General features: G+C 38.3%; 1 protein-coding gene across 2 annotated transcripts in view; it reads left to right on the top strand.

Moving 5' to 3' along the window:
- Window positions 1–4651: 4651 nt before the first annotated feature.
- Window positions 4652–21881, top strand: part of cnih3 (cornichon family AMPA receptor auxiliary protein 3) — a 59670-nt gene continuing 42440 nt past the window's right edge. For both annotated transcript variants that reach the window (XM_052098327.1, XM_052098326.1), the window contains exons 1-2: window positions 4652–4763; window positions 14014–14082. In XM_052098327.1, the coding sequence (XP_051954287.1) occupies window positions 4686–4763; window positions 14014–14082 (147 nt within the window). In that variant the 5' untranslated portion in view covers window positions 4652–4685. The remainder of the gene's footprint in view (window positions 4764–14013; window positions 14083–21881) is intronic.

Raw genomic sequence — 21881 nt, forward strand, 5'->3', positions numbered from 1 at the left:
ATTTGAACAAATGTGAGTTGTTCCCTCTGAACGATTTGGAATTTCCTGATATTACTGGCATCAGTGTAAAGAATATGGTTACATACTTAGGAATCAAAATATGCAAAGATAAAAAGGAAAGGAGTCAGCAAAATTTTCAACCTGTGGTACAAAAAGTTAAATATAGATTTAATTTATGGTTAATGAGAGACTTGTCGATGACTGGTAGAATTCGGTTATCAAAAACCAAATTTTAATCTTGCCTGCTCTATCCAGCAATTTGCCTAGATGTCCCTAATAACATTATTAAAGACAAAAAAGTAGATACAAATCTTTTCAATTTTATTTGGAGAAATAGGACTCATTACATAAAAACTAATTTGGTTGGTAATGGAGGTTTAAATGTGCTCCACTTTAGCACTTCAAATACTGTTTTGAAGAATAGATGGATCAAGAATTACTTTCAATACAAAGATACAATTTGGTATTTAATCCCTAATCAAATATTTGGAAAAAAAAATGGGTGGCATTGATTTTCTGTTGCAATGTAACTTTGAGATTTGTAAGATTCCTGTTTGATTATATAATTGTCACATGCAGCTACTCTCCTAGGTGCTTATCTATAAACATATTTTTCTCCACATAAATGTATAATTTTGAATAACAGGCATATAACACAAACTCAAAACTTGAACAGTTATTTAAAGAAAATGGACACCTTTATAAATACACAGAATTTCTTCATAGGTATAATATTCCAATCATTCCTAAAGAATACTGTATAGCGTTTGATGAAACCTTCCAGTTTAAAATGCCTGTTTAAAGGTAATGTGAAAAAGGAGAATGTGTGGAGTCAGACATGATGTTGCAATTAATGGAGTGAATATTACATGTCATAACCTCGTCAGCCTCTGCTCCCTCAATTCCATCTCACTCTCCTGAGTACTAATTAAGTACACCTGTTCTCCATCAAGACATCATCTGGAACACTATAAAGTCATCACAGTCTCATTTTTTTTTTTGTCTAGCCTTGTTTCTACTTATGAGTTATTGATCTGTTGGATAACTATACCTCTGTTACTTACTAGTTTGATTTAACCTGTGTTTTTCCCATGTTTTCTTTGTTCTACCTAGGAGTTGGTTAATAAACTGCATCTGGGTTCAAAACATTGTCTCGGCTGCATAACACTTGCATGGAGATGGAATAATTACTTTATTAAGAATTCACTAACAGAATATGGCCCAATATCTTCTAAAAGATTTTAGCAATTGAGATTTGAGTGCACTGAGTGGAAATATGCATGGTTGTTGCCTAAAAAAATATTGTATAACTAATAAGGTGAGAGAAGTACATTTTAAAATACTTCATCTGGTGTATCCTGTTAAAGCACTTTTCCTAAGATTTTGTACTGTTATAGATACCAGATGTGATTTTTGTGGGTTGGAGAATGAGAATGTTGTCCTCTTATTTTTTAACTACATTTATAGCAGAATGTTTTGGGTTGACTTGGAAGGCCTTCTCTGTAAATCTTTGGGTATGAAAGTTCATCTTTCTGAATAAATGTTTTTATTTAATTGTTTTGATAGACAAAGATTACTACAAAATGTGGCCTTTATTTTCAATCTTTGATTATTTAGAAATATCATATGCATAAACAAAAATGGGCTAAAGGAAACCCCAACTTTTGTTATTATAGGTAGAAATTAAACATTATATTGAGTTACTTCATGGTTTGAAAAATAGTAAAGCAAAACGTAGATATCTATGTGAATCTTTTCAGTTATTTGTATGATTATCTCATTCCAGTATTTATTTATTTTTTGTTCTTTAATATTCTTTTTCCTATTTGTTATATATTTGACAATTTGACAAATTGTTACAACATATTTTGATATGTAAGTGACAATTGTCTTGTTTTTTTATTATAAAGTGACTGGCAATATAAAAATAAAAAATAAAGCTGATCCACCAATCAGAACGTTCATTTCAGACACGATTGGATATTTGCTAACTAATTATATTTTCCGTTTCAGTAAGGGGCTGGACAATGCGCGGCCAACACAAAATGAACGAATCACTCTATGAGACTCTTGAGTGTTTTATGCTCTTCGCCTTTGCTGGACAACTGTGTGTCCCGTAATTATATCAAATGTTTTTTTGTTGTTGTTGTTTTCTTTTGCCTTTTACTGCTGTCGGTAGTGCCTTTTTCTCGTGATATCAAATAATGTAAATGTATATTTAAGTAGAAAAAAGTTAACTATACACAGAAAAGCACATGTATGTACAGGTCCTTCTCAAAAAATTAGCATATTGTGATAAAGTTCATTATTTTCCATAATGTCATGATAAAAATTAAACTTTCATATATTTTAGATTAATTGCACACCAACTGAAATATTTCAGGTCTTTTATTGTTTTAATACTGATGATTTTGGCATACAGCTCATGAAAACCCAAAATTCCTATCTCAAAAAATTAGCATATTTCATCCGACCAATAAAAGAAGTGTTTTTAATACAAAAAAAGTCAACCTTCAAATAATTATGTTCAGTTATGCACTCAATACTTGGTCGGGAATCCTTTTGCAGAAATGACTGCTTCAATGTGGCGTGGCATGGAGGCAATCAGCCTGTGGCACTGCTGAGGTGTTATGGAGGCCCAGGATGCTTCGATAGCGGCCTTAAGCTCATCCAGAGTGTTGGGTCTTGCGTCTCTCAACTTTCTCTTCACAATATCCCACAGATTCTCTATGGGGTTCAGGTCAGGAGAGTTGGCAGGCCAATTGAGCACAGTAATACCATGGTCAGTAAACCATTTACCAGTGGTTTTGGCACTGTGAGCAGGTGCCAAGTCGTGCTGAAAAATGAAATCTTCATCTCCATAAAGCTTTTCAGCAGATGGAAGCATGAAGTGCTCCAAAATCTCCTGATAGCTAGCTGCATTGACCCTGCCCTTGATAAAACACAGTGGACCAACACCAGCAGCTGACATGTCACCCCAGACCATCACTGACTGTGGGTACTTGACACTGGACTTCAGGCATTTTGGCATTTCCTTCTCCCCAGTCTTCCTCCAGACTCTGGCACCTTGATTTCGAATGACATGCAAAATTTGCTTTCATCCGAAAAAAGTACTTTGGACCACTGAGCAACAGTCCAGTGCTGCTTCTCTGTAGCCCAGGTCAGGCGCTTCTGCCGCTGTTTCTGGTGCCTGTGCACGGTGGCTCTGGATGTTTCTACTCCAGACTCAGTCCACTGCTTCCGCAGGTCCCCAAGGTCTGGAATCGGTCCTTCTCCACAATCTTCCTCAGGGTCCGGTCACCTCTTCTCGTTGTGCAGCGTTTTTTGCCACACTTTTTCCTTCCCACAGACTTCCCACTGAGGTGCCTTGATACAGCACTCTGGGAACAGCCTATTTGTTCAGAAATTTCTTTCTGTGTCTTACCCTCTTGCTTGAGGGTGTCAATGATGGCCTTCTGGACAGCAGTCAGGTCGGCAGTCTTACCCATGATTGCGGTTTTGAGTAATGAAACAGGCTGGGAGTTTTTAAAAGCCTCAGGAATCTTTAGCAGGTGTTTAGAGTTAATTAGTTGATTCAGATGATTAGGTTAATAGCTCGTTTAGAGACCCTTTTCATGATATGCTAATTTTTTGAGGTTTTCATGAGCTGTATGCCAAAATCATCAGTATTAAAACAATAAAAGACCTGAAATATTTCAGTTGGTGTGCAATGAATCTAAAATATATGAAAGTTTAATTTTTATCATGACATTATGGAAGATAATGAACTTTATCACAATATGCTAATTTTTGGAGAAGGACCTGTATTTATACATACATACACACACGCGCGCACATACATATAGCCTATAGTATTTATAGGCCTACAGAATGTATTTGACTGACTTTACGTTGTAGTAACGCAAGATGGCGCAAGAAAATAACATATCAAGTGATTTACCTCAAATCCGAGTCTATAAAATGTCTTAAAATAATGTAGAGTACTATTTTTTCAGCCTTTATTTATATCTACTGCTTGCAGAAATGAGAAAAATATTTATACTTTTAGACGGGAAGGATTACAATTTTAATCTGATTTAAATCTGATTTACTTCCACTCTGAATTTATCCTTGAGAGAGAGAGAGCGAGAGAGAGAGAGAGAGAGAGAGAGAGAGAGAGAGAGAGAGAGAGAGAGAGAGAGAGAGAGAGAGAAATAGCTCTTTAAATCCACCTGTTAACCAGCATATATTCTTGCGCCTTCGCTATGGCAAGGTGAACTGTCTGTCAAGACAGTGTGTATCCTTGAACAGTTCGGTGCTCCATTTCCGAAGTCCATACCTCGACAAACAGCTCACAATCTTAAATGGACCATCACTGTTGGAAAGACCATTCCGGGCAATTGTTATGCATGTTCCTGATGATCGTTCACATGCCTTGATTTCACTGTGACTTTACAACACTGGTGCAACTCGATCAATAACGACACACAACACTGGACGTTTTATTCATTTGTGACTATGGCAAACCCATCGCAGTGAACTGGAGAAGAGGTTTGCAACACATAGTTGCAACTATTTGGATGTAGATTATGCTCTCCCTCTCGCGTGCCCCGTAACTGCTTACCTTCGTTCATTCACAGTCTAGTTTGGCACCGAGCACCGGGATCTCTTCTGAAAATATTACTAATTGCAGTTTTCTCTCAATTATGTTCACTTTCGCTGCCTTTTGCTATATGCTTTCCCTTGTCCTCTGTGCTTCTCTGATCTTCTTCGCGATCTGGCATGTAAGTCTTTGCATCTTTTGACTTGCTTTCGGCAATTTATGTTTTTTTGTGTGTAGCCTACGTTAAAATATGTTGCTGCAGGGTGGCATGCATGTGGTAAGCATCAATGGAGTCAGAGCAGGGTCAGTGAACGTTTGTTTGTCGCACCAGACAAGCGTGTCCATCCATTCATCACCTGATCAAACAGTCTCTGACATTATGAATGTGTCTAGCAGGTCTTGCATTATACCTAGTCATTTATTAGTATTTTATGTGTAAAAGGGTTGTGAGATTCTGTAACCAACAGATTTGGCAGACAGCATTGGTATATCCTGACTTTGTGGCACCAGCTTGTGTATCCTCCTCTGCCAGACAGGGAAGTCTTTTGCATGGGTATGCCCACTGCTCTACCCACCTTTATGGTAAAACACCTTTCAACACATTCATATTCAAATGATTTCTAATTCGATAGACACACACAGTACCTGTGCTAAAACCGCCGTACAGTTATGAATTGCTCTGCACGAGGCCAGTTTGTACTATATTCCAGTAAGAAGAGCAGTTATTGGCTGACCTGTTTTAATGTTACTCAGTCCTTTTTATCTGTGTACTTTATGGATGGTGTAACACTGTGTTTTTGTTTTTTGTTTTTCCTTAAGGAAAGCCACATTAAAGCATACCACTCTCTCACATTCACAGCACTGCAAGATGCTCTAGATTTGGGTCAGCACAGTCGTTTGCCCTGGGTTTGATTTTGCATAGCAACAGACATTATAGCCCCCGGTGTTAAATAAGGGGTAATTATCAGTATGTCACATTTGACCCAGAGTTTTTTAAGAAGACATCATTATGCTCACTCTATTTCAAAGATCCCCAAAATGTTACGTGTCCGATAGGTATTCTAAAAGTAGTTCCATTTATTTGTAATTATTTTGTGTTGGGAAGGCAAGAATGCTGTCCTCAGCGGTTTAGTGTTTGAATCTTTAATAGACTACACTCAAACTCACAATGGGAAAGTCTTGACATCTTGATTTAGGCTTTAGGTTCTGATAGTAGGTTCAGTATAATATATAATACATGCTGGGAGTAAAGCATATAAGTCAGACTTTTCAAACATATGCAGCACTTGCTTGAAATACTGTAGTACAAATTATTCCGAAATTTTCGTTCTTTAGTTGATAAGGTGCCTTTCATCCATTAGCTTGAAAGTGCTGCAAACTTTGTTTTAGCCAATCAAAAAACTAGCCAATCCACAGATGCTCTCTGCCTTTTATTTGTTTGGGCTTGACTTTGGCTTCACTTTTCTAGTGCAAGTTAGCTAGACATCTTAGATCACTTTTAAAGATGAATTGTGTTATTTCTGCAACACTGTACAGCACCATACAGAATTGCAAAAATAATGTCTATAATCAAAAATGTTTCAAACAGTCCCCCAGTCTTCCAATGTTTGGTCAAAAAGACAGTCTCCCAACTCTTACCCCATATTGAATCCATTGATTGAGCCAGTGTTGTGATTGTTGGCTCCCTTTCTTTATGTCAGCTCATATTGTGAGGACAGTAGAATATATATTTTGGCATTTTTAAAGAAATCCTGTATAAATCCCTTGTTTATATGCTAGAGTACTCTTAAAGTTGGTAAGTAAATTTTGGCAGATATATTATGAATCACTCTTCTGGGAAAAAGGAACAGAAATAATGATGACTCATTTTGCGCTCAGTTTTGTCCAATAAAATGTGCTGTATAATAAGAATGTCCCCTCCTCCCCCTTATATCTTCTTCCTATGTGTAGCTATATAGTGCAGTAGCTGGATTCCATAAGTAAAAATACCATGAATCACCTCCATAGACAAATTGAATGTCATACCATGTCCACAGAGTTTGTTTATTGATGGGATATACATTTATTGAAGCCATCAGACCGTGTTATTTCAATTAGGGCTCTGTGTGTCTAGATGGCAACACCCCGGCAGCGAGAGTCTCATTCAATGTTACTAAGTTTAGTTTTAGGGTTAGATTTATTGGTAGGTTGGTAGTTCACCCAAAAATTAAATTACATCACTTAGTCATCCTTATGCCAATAATTTACTAATCCTTATGCCATCCCAGATGTGTATGAATTAATTTTTTTCTGCAGAACACAAATGAAGATTTTTAGAACAATTTCTCAGCTCCAAAAATTACATGAGTCAGTATTAAAGTAATCCATAAGACTCCAGTCTTCAAAAGCAATATGATAGGTGTGGGTGAGAAACAGATCAATAATTAAGTAATTTTTCACTATAAATTCTCCTCCCTACTCAGTCAATCTCCACTTTAATTTTCACATTCTTCTTCTTGTGTTTTTGACCATTCACATTTTTCATACATACTGCCCCCTACTGGGCAGGGAGAAGAATTTCTAGCAAAGGACTTACTTTTTGATCTGTTTCTCATGCACGCTTATCATATCACTTCTGAAGACATGAATTAAACCATTGGAGTCGTATGGATTACTTTTATGTGCTTTTTGGAGCATCGTAATTTTGGCACCCATTCACTTGCATTGTATGGACCTACAGAGCTGAGAAATTCATCTATAAAACACATCTGGGATGGCATGATGGTGAGTTAATGATGATAGAATTTTCATTTTTGGTTCTTCTTCTTGTGTTTTTGACGATTCACATTTTTCATACATACTGCCCCCTACTGGGCAGGGAGAAGAATTTCTAGCAAAGGACTTACTTTTTGATCTGTTTCTCATGCACGCTTATCATATCACTTCTGAAGACATGAATTAAACCATGGTGATGAGTTAATGATGATAGAATTTTCATTTTTGGTTGAACTATTCATTTAAGGCAAGGCTTAGGTTCAGGGGTAGGCATAGGCGTAGGGTTTCTGTAGGACTCCAAATAAACCAAAAAACTCTTACGAGACTTCAGGCCTTGGTTACCTTATAGACACGACCAACAAACTGCAGAAAAAAATGACGCACTGTGAATGACGCGATTGAGTCAATCTCTCCTCACGGGTTGGTGTGGTTCATTGCTCATAATGTTTTGTGAAGGATTTTATAAAAGAAAAAAAAATTATTGGGACCAACACTTCTGGAAACAAACGGCTGAAAAAGTGGGCGGGCACTTTTGTGCTCTATAGCAAATCATAGTTCATGCCTTTGACGTAAACAACAAAAGGATGCTCTCTTCGATATGTTCTGCCCAAACTTTCTGTTTCAAAAGGAAATACGCCAACATAGGAAAGAAAACTGCACTCGTCAAGCCATTTCAGGGGATTTTTAAAGTGATGCATAATTTACATATTTACACTTGTGTATTATTCAACATCTGAGGGGAAATGATGCCCACATTAGGTTAACTAATAGTGAGAGCCCAAAACTCCCCAAGCAGATGTTTGAGTGCAGTTTCACAGCCAGTGCAAAGGAAACCGACACATTAGTGCCCAGAAAAATGCCTGCCAAGGCTGCACAATTTTGAACAGCATTTAACAGATTATCTTTGAATGCAGTGGTGCATTCATTTGTGAAGGGTTGAATATATCATTGAGATGTGTAGTGTTTGTCCTAATTGTAACACATTTAATCCAGTAATCCATAGAAGGCACTCCTAAGAGCTCCTGATAAACATCAGAGGGCATCTTGATTAGGTTACAAGCTGAAATGCACACACGTGCTTAAAAGTATATTCTGGGATTGTAAAGAAGTCAATGGAAAGGAGGAGGCGAGAACCGGCTTGGCAATATAAATAATATTTTAATGAATAACTTAAACCAAAAGACAAACACACACATGACAGACATGTCCATAAACTGTCTCTCTCCCCTGCACCATCCTCTGCAGTTGGCCTTTATCCCTCTCGGAGGCTTGATTAGGCTGATAAGGGACCGGGTGTGTATGATCACGACCCGGCCACGCCCTCCGCCCTGCCATAGGGTTCAATACAAGTTAAACTCAATCAACAACATTCATGGTATGATATTGATTATCACAAAAAAAAACATTTTGACTTGCCCATCCTTTCTTTAAAAAAAGCAAAAATGTGGGTTACAGTGAGACACTTATAATGGAAGTGAGTGGGGTCCAATTTTTTATCGTTAAAATACTCACTGTTTCAAAAGTACAGCCACAAGACATAAACAATATGTGTGTTAACATGATTTTGGTGTGATAAAATTGCTTACTATCCTTTTCTTTGTAAAGTTATAGTCAATTTTACAACTTAATTGTCATGACAATGTAATGTCAACAAATCCTCAAATGACTGTAAAAATGACAATTTAAACAACTTTACAGCTCAAATAATGTATGGGTTTTAACAGAAGAATGAATGTAAGTGCTTTTATAAAATTAAAAGCTTCACATTTCTTCCTTTAAACCCTCCAAAAATTGGCCACATTCACATCCATTGTAAGTGCCTCACTGTAACCTTGATTTTTACTTCTTCTTTTTAAGAAAAGGAGGGACGAGTCGAAATGTATTTTTGTGATAATCAACATGTCACAAATGCTGTTGATTGAGCTTAACTTGTATTAAACCCAGAATATTCCTTTAACACCGGCTTGTATAGTATGTGCATGTTACCAGGCTAGAAAAACATCAGTACATAAATTCTACAGGGTTCAACCCACAAATAATATTCTCTTATTATTAACTCACCATCATGTAGTTCTAAAACCCTTTGCTGTTATTTCTCTGCCTTTTTGCAATACAATGACAGTACATAGTATCCTCAGCTTTGAAGCTACAAATAGAGGGAAAAAAAACACCATAAAAGTAGTCCATGAGACTTCTGTTATTACAGTTTGGTTACATTATAACAGTGGCCTCTAAAGGTGCAATAAAAAAAAAATATGACATGGAGATTTGCTATAGCTAAATCTTCATCATTGATCTATATTCATTCATATGTTTTATTCTCACTTAAAAAAAAACATTTTGATATTTTGTTTAGATATTCAAGTGTTGTAAATTGAAGCGAGGGTATACAAAGAAAACAATTCAACTATATGTCAGCACATACATCATGTCTTCAACTTCATTTATTTTGAAAAATACAGCCTAACATTATTCCTTATTAAATCTCATTTGGTGAAATATATGTATATATATAAATATACAATTTTTAATCTGGTAAATGTAAAGGCTATAAAAAAGCTTTATTTGGTAAATACTTAAATATAGAGAGCATTGTTGTTTACTGTTATTTCAAAATAGGAGTCCCTGGTGTGCTTTGGGCATGCTTATAGTTTAAATGAAAAATGAAAGTTGTGCATCATTTTTTGAAAAATATCTCAGTTCTGTTGGTCCATACAATGCAAGTGAATGGTGATCAGACATTTGTAGCTCCAAAAATCACATCAAGTAAACATAAAAGTAATCCATATGTTTAAATCCATACATTCAGAAATGATATAATATGTGTGGGTGAGAAACAGACAATATTTAATCCTTTTTTACTCTAAATCTCCACTTTAACATTCATTTTCAGATGTGAAAGTGAAACTAAACAGACAATGTATGTGACTTTCATATGTAAAAGTGAAAGTGGAGATTTTGATTTAAAAAGGACTTGAATTTTGATCTGATTCTCACCCACACCATCAATATCTGCATTTCCACCATCGGGCCAAACAGTTCTCATCACAATTCCTTACCATTCCATGCCGATCCGGGACAGCTGGCACGGTTGGTTACTTTTTCCACTGTGGTACGTAACAGATTCTTTGAAGCAAGTGCAGCGCACTATGCAGGATAATTGTATATTCCTGCATAAAATATTATATATTTTGGGGCTGCTTTTTCCCCCTGGTTTTACTCTGCTATCAAACAGCAAAGACATGGACCATGTCACAAAAAGGAAAGTTAAGAAAAAAGTTTTTCCATCATTTGCGGAGGGTTTATGTTTGCCACTGGACACAAACATGCAGAATGGTAAAAGTTCTCAGACTAGCTAAAAATGATTTTTAATGACAAAATATTATATAAGGTCTATATGAAAATTGTATATGAGAATATATTTATATTTTTTGAGTTTAAATGAGCTAGTATTCTACTTCCCTGATGAAAAAGGCTTGTAAATAATAAATATAGGCTAGAGTTGCCATGGTGTATGGTTTTACCAGTTCTACTTGGCACAATGGACAACACCGGTGTGAAATTTTATACTGATTAAAAGGGGAAAATATTATGAAATGAACTTCTAATATCAATACAATAGGCTAAGGATTAGAATAGCCTTAAATAAAGAATAGTCGCTGAATGAAGTGTTTGCAACCCATGAAAATTAACCTAAATAATGATGTAAAGATGTTCTTTACAACTTATCAAATTACATATGGATTCCATGTGATACGTGTGTTCTAATAACACAAAATATATTAAAGAAACAGTTCACCCAAGGAGTAAATTCAGTAATTATATATTCACCAAATCCTTACACCTCTTATAATTTCTGTTTTCAAAAAAATCTTATTTTAATAGAAATAACTGCTAAATGTCACGTATTAGATGGAAATGATGTCCAGAGACGTCATTGGCTGCAGTGAAAGTCATACAAATTCATACGAGCGCAGTTGTACGATATCATATGAAGTAGCCAAATTTAGAAAAGTTTCATGAATCCTTACGATTCCACCACGAGAGTGTGTAGGATTAACTGGATTAAAAAGCTACATTTTATTTCCTGTGTTCTATTAAAATAAGATTTGTTTGAAAATAGAAATGATAAAGGGTGTAAGGATTTGGTGAGAGTGAATTGAGTGTTATTTCCAATTGATATGATTAACTGTCTCAATGTCTCAATGAGTAAAAGATAAAATAATGTAATTAATTCTAATCTAAAGAAACTTGCAGTTTTTTATATAAATGACTCTGTGCTCAGGTAAGAAAAAACTAAGGTCAATATCTTGCTGTTTCTTGTTTGTAATTTGAAAAGGCTCAGAACAGGAATGCATTGCTGTATACTGTGCAGTATAGCTTTTAGATTAAATGCCATGTTTACATGTGAGACCAAGTGTCCCTGGAATAGTTTAGTCATTTAGCTCTATGAGCTAGGAAGGTCTCTGACCCAAATTCATGGGTAAAACCAGTAAGAGTTCATGTCAGGTTAAGATAACAAATTTGGAAATAATAGGTATAGGGTCAGTGTTGGAGAATGAGGTGATAGATAAGGTCAAGCATGATAGTTTGGATGTGAAGACAGTACAGCAGGAAACAATCATCTTTCACAGCCTGATTCCTTTTACTGGCAACAGCACAATGTGTCATAATCTTTTTTTTATTGGATATAAGGGACATGGTTAAATTACATCCATTTCCACACTCATAAGATTTGTAATGTTTATCTTCATAGGAAAGGATTAATATGAGTATGTTTGTGAGGCTTGAATCAATGAGGGATAATTACTAATAATATAAAAAAAATAGGATTTTAGGATTATTTTAAACCCTTGAGCATTGATGTGTGCATCTCATTAAATAGAAGCAAAAGTATATTTATATAGCATACAGTTCTGCTGTAATCCCCATATGGGTATGATGAATTCACTGAGGGAACAAAACAGCAATGTTTCCACATGGCTGCGTTGTGCACACGTTACAGTCTTTGTTAATTTTCTGTTTTGTTGTGCAACGGATTGCTTAGTGTTTACACCATAATTGCACACATTGTAGAAAACATGGACATATTGGATTAGTGCTGTTTCTTACCACTTGGATTTAAATCCACATGCTGCTGTCAGTATAGGATTATAGCCGGCCTTATTTTAAATTAACCTGTCTCAAGTGGGTTTTTATGCTTCATCAACATTTAAAGGAAAGTGTTCAAAAATGCATGTCACTTGTGTAGTTTATATGGCTGAATGATCCCCCTTTTGTGGTGCAAATTTAAATGCAGTTGTTAAAAGAAAAAAGCAGAATTAAATCAATTTATGTAATGCATTCTTTTCTACGTAGCTGTTACGCAAAAAGACAGCTTATGTAGAGTGTTTATTAATAGATATATAAGCAGTAGTCTAACAATTCACAAACATTCCATCAATCCAATGACTTCCTTAATCAGGTATTCCATTTATCCTCAGAAGTCAAAATCAAACCTCATATTTACTGCTTCCGTCGCCTGCAGAATTGAGAGGACATTGATATACTATGTGAGAGAGGCAGTGCAGGAAGTGAGGGCAGATTGGTTTTGCAACAGGGGAAATAAACTCTAATTTGATCTAACTTTAATAAAGGACTCACTTGTATTGTGCAGGTGCTAAAGGCATGGGAACAAAACAAAACAAAATTCCTGTAATGCTGTTGTAGATCATTTTTATATGCTGCTTGAGGGGTAATGGGATCCTTGTAACTGTGTTACAAAACCAGGATTAAAACAAGAGGAAACATTAAAACAGATACTATCAGATTAGTATTACCTTTTATAATGCTAATCTGATAAAGAGGGTGTGGTGATTGTAAATGAGATGGCTGGTGGAGTTCAGAGCACCCACTTGTCTGTGTGGGTGCAAGTCATCTACAGTACAAGTACATCAACTACAGTAAAAGTACAAGTCATCTACAGTAGCTGATGTACTGTTTTTCTCTTGGCTTTATTTGCATATGCGATCTTGAGTTAACTAATGTAAACTGATTACTGTATATTACTTTAATTTGGTGGTATTTGGATTGTTAATGATGACATTTTTTACAAAGTAAATTTTACTGCATTGCATTTCAAAGTAGCCCTTCCATCTGACTCTGTATACTTAAAGTTTTTAGCAAAAGCCAAACTTAATGCCTGCTCTGACCCAGCTCAGCCCCTAGTATCAAATGCAGTTCTGATGCTGCTTTGGTTCTGTGTAAAGGAAATGCAGCAGCCTTAACTTAGTTGTTTTCATGACAAAGAAAACATTTCATAATTTAGTTTCATATTTAAAAGTACAACTTAAATGTAAAAAAAAAAATCATATTTCGATATTCAAAATTGTATGTTTTAATTTTTAAACTCATAACATTATTTATGCATTTGTTACTGCTGCATTTGTGCCTACTCTGAGCAAGTCTATACAAGTTACAACTAAATGCCACTTTGGATGCAACTTCTGTGCCAGCTTTGCAGTGTAAAGCTTCTTTATGCCAAGAAACACTGGAATATCTGAGAGGAAAAATGTGAAGGACACAGTAATGGAAAGAGCTTGGCATTATGCATGCCTGGGGATTGCACATGCATTGCAAATACAATGTATCCAACTTAATGATAATGATCGTGCTTCTTTTTGTCTTTGGGTTTTCAGATAACAGCCTTTGATGAGCTTCAGGCAGACTTCAAGGTGCCGATCGATCAGGGCAATCCACTTCACGCGGTAAGTCATGTAAATAAGATTGACGTGTTCATTTGATTTATTGCACTTTCCTGCACTTCTGTGGAAATAAATTAGCTTGCATGTGTGTTTCAAGGTTAGAAATGGGGCTCAGGGTAAAAATGAATGAATGAACATTACATTTATATAGCGCTTTTCTGACACTACACTCAAAACGCTTTACATAGTGAACAGGGGGTTCTCCTCAAACACCACCAGTGTGCAGCATCCACCTGGATGATGCGACGGCAACCATAGTGCACCAGTACGGTCACCACACACCAGCTATAGGTGGAGAGGAGAGAGTAGAGTTATAGAGTCAATTAGTGGATAGGCATTATTAGGAGGCCATGATTGAGATGGGCCAATTGGAGAATTTAGCCAGGACACCGGCTACAGGCTACACCCCTACTCTTTACTAGAAGTGCTCTAGGATTTTTAATGCCCAGAGAGTCAGGACCTCAGTTTAATGTCTCATCCGAATTTTCAGTGGCAAAGGCCCTGAAATTGCAATGTAGGGGCACATATTATATAAGATCTTAAATATTGAGGATTTATGTTAATTAATATATTACATTTAAGTTTTTGAAATAAAAGAATGATACACTGTATCTTTATATCATTGCAAAAAATATACCCCCTTAAATGTAAAAATAGCAGGGGCTATTTTTACTCAGTCACCGCAGCATGTATATTGTTTTTATTTAGAGGACCATAGACACCTTACCCCTAAACATAACTCTAACCTTCTCTTACAAAAAATGGTTTTACTAGAGTAACCAATGTATCACTATGGTATTTTTTTTGTAAAATCATAGTTACTACAATATTAAACATGCTATTTAACAACATATTAATGTAGTCACATCATGGTAAATTTCTGCCAATAAACCTGCTACTACAATGTTACTAATTAAAACTATTTTCTCATCTCCTGAACATCACCGTGACAAAGTGAATCACAGCAAGAAAATCAACTTTTTTTTTTCTTTTTTCTTTTATTATTATAAGTAGTATTAAATGAAATATTAAAAGTGGAGACAGGAAACAGAATGGTAAAAGTATGACAAAAGGCATAATCAAGCCTGAGTCGTCTGCATGAAAAAAACGCCACTGCAGCGACACTAGGGACGCAGTTTGTTCTTCAATTTATCTGTTTCCACCAGATTATTGGAGTGCAAATAGCCACGCAGTGTGGCAGGTGTGATTTCCACCTAGTGCATATAGTCACTTCAGGTAAAAATAAATAAAATAATCCTATACGGGTGGAATACGGCCCTTAATACAAAAGTTCATTTCTGATACTGGTGGATTTATTTTGTGAGTGTGTGTGTGTAGTGAAAATAATATTTACACAAGCTCTCTGATCTTCTGCAGAGACCAGGTGTGTTATCCACCCTGAGCTCCTACATATCCTGTCATCCGCAGCATTGCATGAATAATCCATAGAGCAGCTGTCTATGTGTTTTATTTTCTCTGCTGGAGGCCCCTGGCAGCTCTAATCTAGCTAATTAATTCAAACAGAAGCAACTTTTCCAGCTTTTTGGATAACTGTCATCCAAAAGTTTGAACAACATTGGCAGTCCAGATGCCACTGTTGCAGAATCATTTACATATATGCACTTGATATCTCATCAGGTTATGTTGCGGACACAAAAATAAGAGGCATTAGGGAATGTAGACATTTTAACTTTTTTCAAACTTTTTTCAAGATTGCTTGGTCTGAACCCAAGTTTAATTCCACCATCCTCCCACCGCAAGTGTAATGCACATGTTAATGCGCTCATTGTATTATTTCTGTCCAAACTGTGAAATGTTTGCATCATTGTTTGAGCTAGTGGAATCTGTTTGCCACTTTAGTTAGGTATAGACTCAGGAAGAGAAGACACCAATCTTGCTGTGCAAGCAGCTATGAAAAAATAATTATACTATTGTAAGTGTAAATGAAAGGAACAGTACATTGTTATTAATGAACCATACCAGCTTAATTGCAAACTATACCAGAGTTTGCCCAATACCACCTTTTTAAGTTGACTTGGTTGCGGTTCAGTGATGCACAGCCAAGATTGGAAAACCACTTTGATACCAAACAATAAAACAAACTGGATATAGGTTCCAAAACAAAAACTCTAGTGTGAATGCACCCTTAAAAAGAAGCACTGTGACATGTAGACAAAGTATCTGAGTCACATATCCACAGAAGTTCTGTAGTCTGAATTTATTGCCATCCTCCCGACAGTGTCAAAGTGAGAGATACATGCTCTATATATGTCACCCACCCCTCTATCAAGCTGGAGGATATGGAAGGTTGGGGGGTGCTAAAAGATTGATGGCCTTCCTGCTGATCTCACCACCAATTGGAGTCAATCTAACACCCTGCCTGGCTAATTGGTGGCTTCTGTCAGTCTCCAGCTCTGAGTATGTCAGGGCCTCATCCAGTGATCCTCCCTGGAGTTCCACTGATAACTTCACACATAATGCTGTAGTCAGAGTGTTCAAACTTGTTGACACTGCCAGCTGGACTTTGGGCAGAGGTCTTCTTGGCTAGGGATGAAATTAAATGGCCTTCAGGCACATGGGACAACATATCTACATGTGGACAATTGATGTGACATGTAATTTTCCTATATATGTCAAAGACACTGATTTATAAATATAAAATTATCTATTCAAATAGTCTTCATATCTATTCACTATATTGATAACACGTTACAATAAGGTTGTATTTGTTAATGTTAGTTAAATGCATTCATTAATTTCACTGTAACTAACACTGAACAATACTTTTACATTATTTAATAATCTTGGATAATGTTAATTTCAACATATACTAATACATTTTTTTAATTAGAAGTTGTATGCATTAATATTATGTTTGGCCTCATGTGCTCAGATTGGAGACAATGGCAGGGCTACACACAGTCATAAAGCCTGTCTGAGGCCTGTAGGAACACTCAAAGCCTGATAACACAAAAACGGCACCAAAATCAATCAAAGGGAGTCCAAACAGACTTCAGATTCCATCAAGCCTTGCTCACTTTTCACTTAGGTGTGAAATTCTGAAGGATCAAACTCTCAACTCCTATTATATGAAATGCCTGACAGAACATCCCTCAACCATGATGTTATCGAGAGTATAAAACCCCAGAGATTCCTCCTAAGCCTTGTTTCCAGTGACAGTATTCATCGCGTCTAGTTGCAGCCATGCTTGTGTAGCCTCACTGCCCAAGGAAGTAACGTACATACTTGAACTTAGGCCATATGATCTCACTGGACGAGCTGAGATTCTCCACATGCAAACGGATCCGAAGGAGACCACTGAGCAATCCTCGTCTCACCCTTTTGCCTGCAGAAGTGAAGAAAGAAGATTTCTCTTCCTTCTTCAACCGAGTCGATTTTGCTGATTCAGCCGCCATGCCGCCCAGCGACAGAGTGAGGAAACGGCCTCCCGTCATCACCCGAGCTTGAGTCAGAGTCAAACGACGGACAAACACACATTCTACCCACGTCCTCACATGACTCAAGTAAGAGGTTTACATCTGGGAAGAGATGGATTATTATAGTGTGCTATTCTTGTGTATCAAGGTTATTGATTATACAGTTTACAGACCGCCGAGTCCGCTCATTGCTGCTAATAAAACTCAAGGTATTACTGTAACTTACGGTTTCTACAAAAGAGATTCGCTGTGTTATCGTCCAACCACATTGGGCACACAGAGTTTATCCATTAAAGACCCAACGAAAATGGCAGATGGATTACGAGTCGTTCACCGCATCTCTGAGTAATAAAACTAATGGTTGCCGTCTCTCCCACGACCGCTAAACCGACTTCGGTGGCGTCACCCTATTCTCTCTCTCTCATACTAAACGCACACACACACACAATCCCTCACAAACATACCCGTACACACATTTGGCGAACAGATAACTTGGTGATAGAGCCCAGCTTTGTCTCTAAGTTATTGTACCAGCTGAAACACATGTTAAACGAGCAGACTCCATTAACTAGTCTCTCCTCACATTCTCTGGCCTGAAACCTAGCGTGATACACTCTCCACGAGAGCTACACCTGCCATTTTGTGCACTCCTTCTCTCCTTACCCAAACATACAAACAAACACATACACACACACACACACCTACCATCCTCTCATGTATTATATCTGTTACCATATGTAATCATGTTACTGTTTAGTTTGTAGTTGGAAGTCAGAAGTTTATCAACTGCATTGTATTGATTATCAATTGATATAACTGCATCAATAAACTTTGTTATACTTTAAAGAGAAGTGTTCTGGCATTGTTCTGCATGCACCATGTGCCAAGGGCTGGCAGGGGATGTCAGTGCTTGGATTCAAGCCTTCATTGTTCCCCTTTTGAATGTTGATGTTCTCCGGATGTCGACTTTCCCATTTGAACAATCCTATATTGAGACTGCTATACTGTCTGGTTATTAGTCCCTGATTCCAGGGTGGTGCCCCGGCAATATAAATTCTTATTAATGTTCTATTGATTTTGATAATTGATAGTTATCTTTGATGATTGTTGATTTGAAGGATTAATAAGATAATGTTGATTCTAACCAATGTTCTATTGATTTTAATAATTATCTTTGATAATTATTAATTATTGCTAATAACCAAACCCGCTTCTGAATGAAGCCCAGACAATTAGTTAATGTGTTATAAACTAACAATGATTAATTGTATTAACATTAAAAAAGTAGAATAAATGCTGTAAAAAAAACAATAATTGTCACTTTGTAATACCTAATGCTTTTAGTAATGTTAACAATTTAACCTTATTGTAAAGTGTCTTAGCACATTAGCGTGATAAAATGTTAAAAGCATGCACGCATCAGGAATCACAGCTGACACACATTTCACTGACACACATTTACATTTTACAGATGCTTTTATCCAAAGCGACGTACAGTGCACTTATTACAGGGACAATCCCCCCAGAACAACCTGGAGTTAAATGCCTTGCTCAAGGACACAATGGTGGTGGCTGTGGGGATCGAACCAGCAACCTTCTGATTAACAGTTATGTGGGCAGTTATGTGCTTTAGCCCACTATGCCATCACCACTCTACACATCTACTGAGCTCATAACGTTAACATGAAAGACACCTTGTGTGAACATAAAATAATGAACATAAAATAATCATCAATGATTATTGTACTCATCATAAACTGTGAAATACATAATCATATAAAAATTAACAATGTTGATCAAAATACATTTTAAATATATTGGAATTATCTAATCGGGGCTATATTTAAAAAAAAAAAAAAGGCCTGGTTATGACTTTACTTATTGCCCTAAAAGTGTCTGTACTATTTTGTCCAGTTAATCAGTCTTGTGGAATCTCACAAAATCCACTTCTAAACAGGCTTGGGGGATCTCTTGGGGATCCTTGAAAATGTTGCTAATTAGAAATTGTTCTAGATTTTAAAAGTAAAAAGAGGGAGTGTTTTACCTCAAATACTAAATACGTACCACATTGTAATATAATTATAATACGTCCAGTTTTCATGATATCATATTATTTGAGAGAGTACAGAGTTATTTTGTACTTTTAAAAAGTTAATTTGTTTCACTCCAGGACCATTTGAAATACATTTGTGAAATCAAAAAATGTATTCAAAGTGGTTAGAAACTTAAAATAAATGCTGACCACTTACAGCATCTAAAATCATACACTTTCCCAATTACTGTACATTTTAGCCCAAGATCTTGATACTGAAAAACGTTTGGTTACGTATGTAACCTCCGTTCCCCGAGGGAGGGAACGACACGTTGTGTCGGAGAAGCGACACTAGGGGTCTCTCTTGAGCGCCGATATCCACCTCTGATCTATGAAAAAAGGCCAATGAGAGTTGGCAGCCAGTATTTGCATGTCCGCCCCGGACATACGGGTATTTAAGCGGCGCAAATATGGGAGTTCATTCAGGATTTTTCTGAGGAGCCGAAATGGTCCGGCCACAACAGTGGCTCGGTTCAGCGACATGGCGGAGGAAAGACACAACGTGTCGTTCCCTCCCTCGGGGAACGGAGGTTACATACGTAACCAAACGTTCCCCTTCTGTCGCTCTCTCCACGTTGTGTCGGAGAAGTGACACTAGGGGACCCATTCCAATCTTGCCATGCGCTGAACCGTGTACGTGAACCGCCGATACAGAGGCGGGCAGGGATTTCATCCAGTGCCGCGCATCGTCTGTACCTGGCTACACGTACCCTTCCCCAATGACTTGAGTAGCTGCTGGCTCCATAGGAGGAGACAGCGGGCGAGTTGTGACATGTGGCGGGAGCGTACGCCGCCTTGGCGATTTATGTACGCCACCACCGTGGTGCTGTCTGATCTCACGAGGACGTGTTTGTCCCGAACTAACGGGAGGAACTTCCTGAGGGCAAGAAGGACTGTCAGCAACTCCAGGCAGTTGATGTGCCAACGCAGCTGGGCCCCTTTCCAACGGCCCGCTGCTGCGTGCCCGCTGCACACGGCACCCCACCCGGACCGGGAGGCGTCGGTTGTGACCAGAACGCATCGGGACACCTGCTGCAGGGGCACTCCTGCCCATAAAAAGCAGAGGTCTGTCCAGGGTCGGAGTGTTTTGAGGCAGGCGGGGGGTGATCCTTACCCGATGCGTGCCATGGTGCCATGCTTGTCTCGGGACTCGAGTCTGGAGCCAGTGCTGGAGTGGTCTCATATGCATCAACCCCAGCGGCGCGACCGCCGCGGAGGATGCCATATGCCCCAGGAGCCTCTGGAAAAGTTTTAGAGGGACCACTGTGCCTGGCTTGAAGGAAGCGAGGCAGTCCAGCACCGACTGAGCACGCTCGCTTGTGAGAACGTGCTGTCATTGAGACTGAGTCTAACTCCAACCCGAGAAAAGAGATGCTCTGAACCGGAGTGAGCTTGCTCTTTTCCCAGTTGACCTGAAGCCCCAAGCGGCTGAGGTGCCGGAGCACCTAGTCTCTGTGTGTGCATAATAACTCTCGAGAGTGTGCTAGGATGAGCCAGTCGTCGAGGTAGTTGAGAATGCGGATGCCGGCTACTCGTAGCGGGGCAAGGTCCGCCTCTGCGACCTTCGTGAAGACGCGAGGGGACAGAGACAGGCCGAAGGGGAGGACTTTGTACTGAAACGCCTGGCCGTCGAACGCGAACCGTAAGAAGGGTCGGTGTCGTGGCAGAATTGAGACGTGGAAGTACGCGTCCTTCAGGTCTACCGCTACGAACCAATCTAGATGCTGAACACCAGCCAGAATATTTCTCTGCGTGAGCATTTTGAATGGGAGTTTTAACAAGGCCCGATTGAAAACTCGCAGGTCCAGGATTGGTCGTAAGCCGCCGCCTTTCTTGGATACAATGAAGTAAGGGCTGTAGAAACCCTTCCTCATTTCGGTTGGAGGGACGGGCTCTACCGGCACCAAAGGGACGAGTATTTTGGACGTACCTGGCGGGGCCTCGCAGCGGGGCGGAACAGGTAATGCAGCGTCCGGCGGCTTCGTTGCGGCCTGAGGCTGAGGTGCTGAGAATAGACTCAAAGCACTTACCTTGCTCGGCGCCCGGCAGGGGCGGGTTCGTGACTGAGGAGGAGGTCTGATGTTGGCGTCCTCTGGACTCGTCTGAACCGGCCGGCCGGGGGACAGTCGTGGGCAGGCGGAAGGCGGGATCGCCGCGTCCGGTGTACCGGGACTGTCGTAATCTGAAAGCAGATTGCCGTGAGAACGGCAATTGCAGGCCAGGTGACCCAGAGGCAAAGGAAACAGCTCTTTTATTGAGAATGTGGGTACCAC

Source organism: Xyrauchen texanus, chromosome 30 (assembly GCF_025860055.1).
Source record: "Xyrauchen texanus isolate HMW12.3.18 chromosome 30, RBS_HiC_50CHRs, whole genome shotgun sequence".
NCBI lineage: Eukaryota > Metazoa > Chordata > Actinopteri > Cypriniformes > Catostomidae > Xyrauchen > Xyrauchen texanus.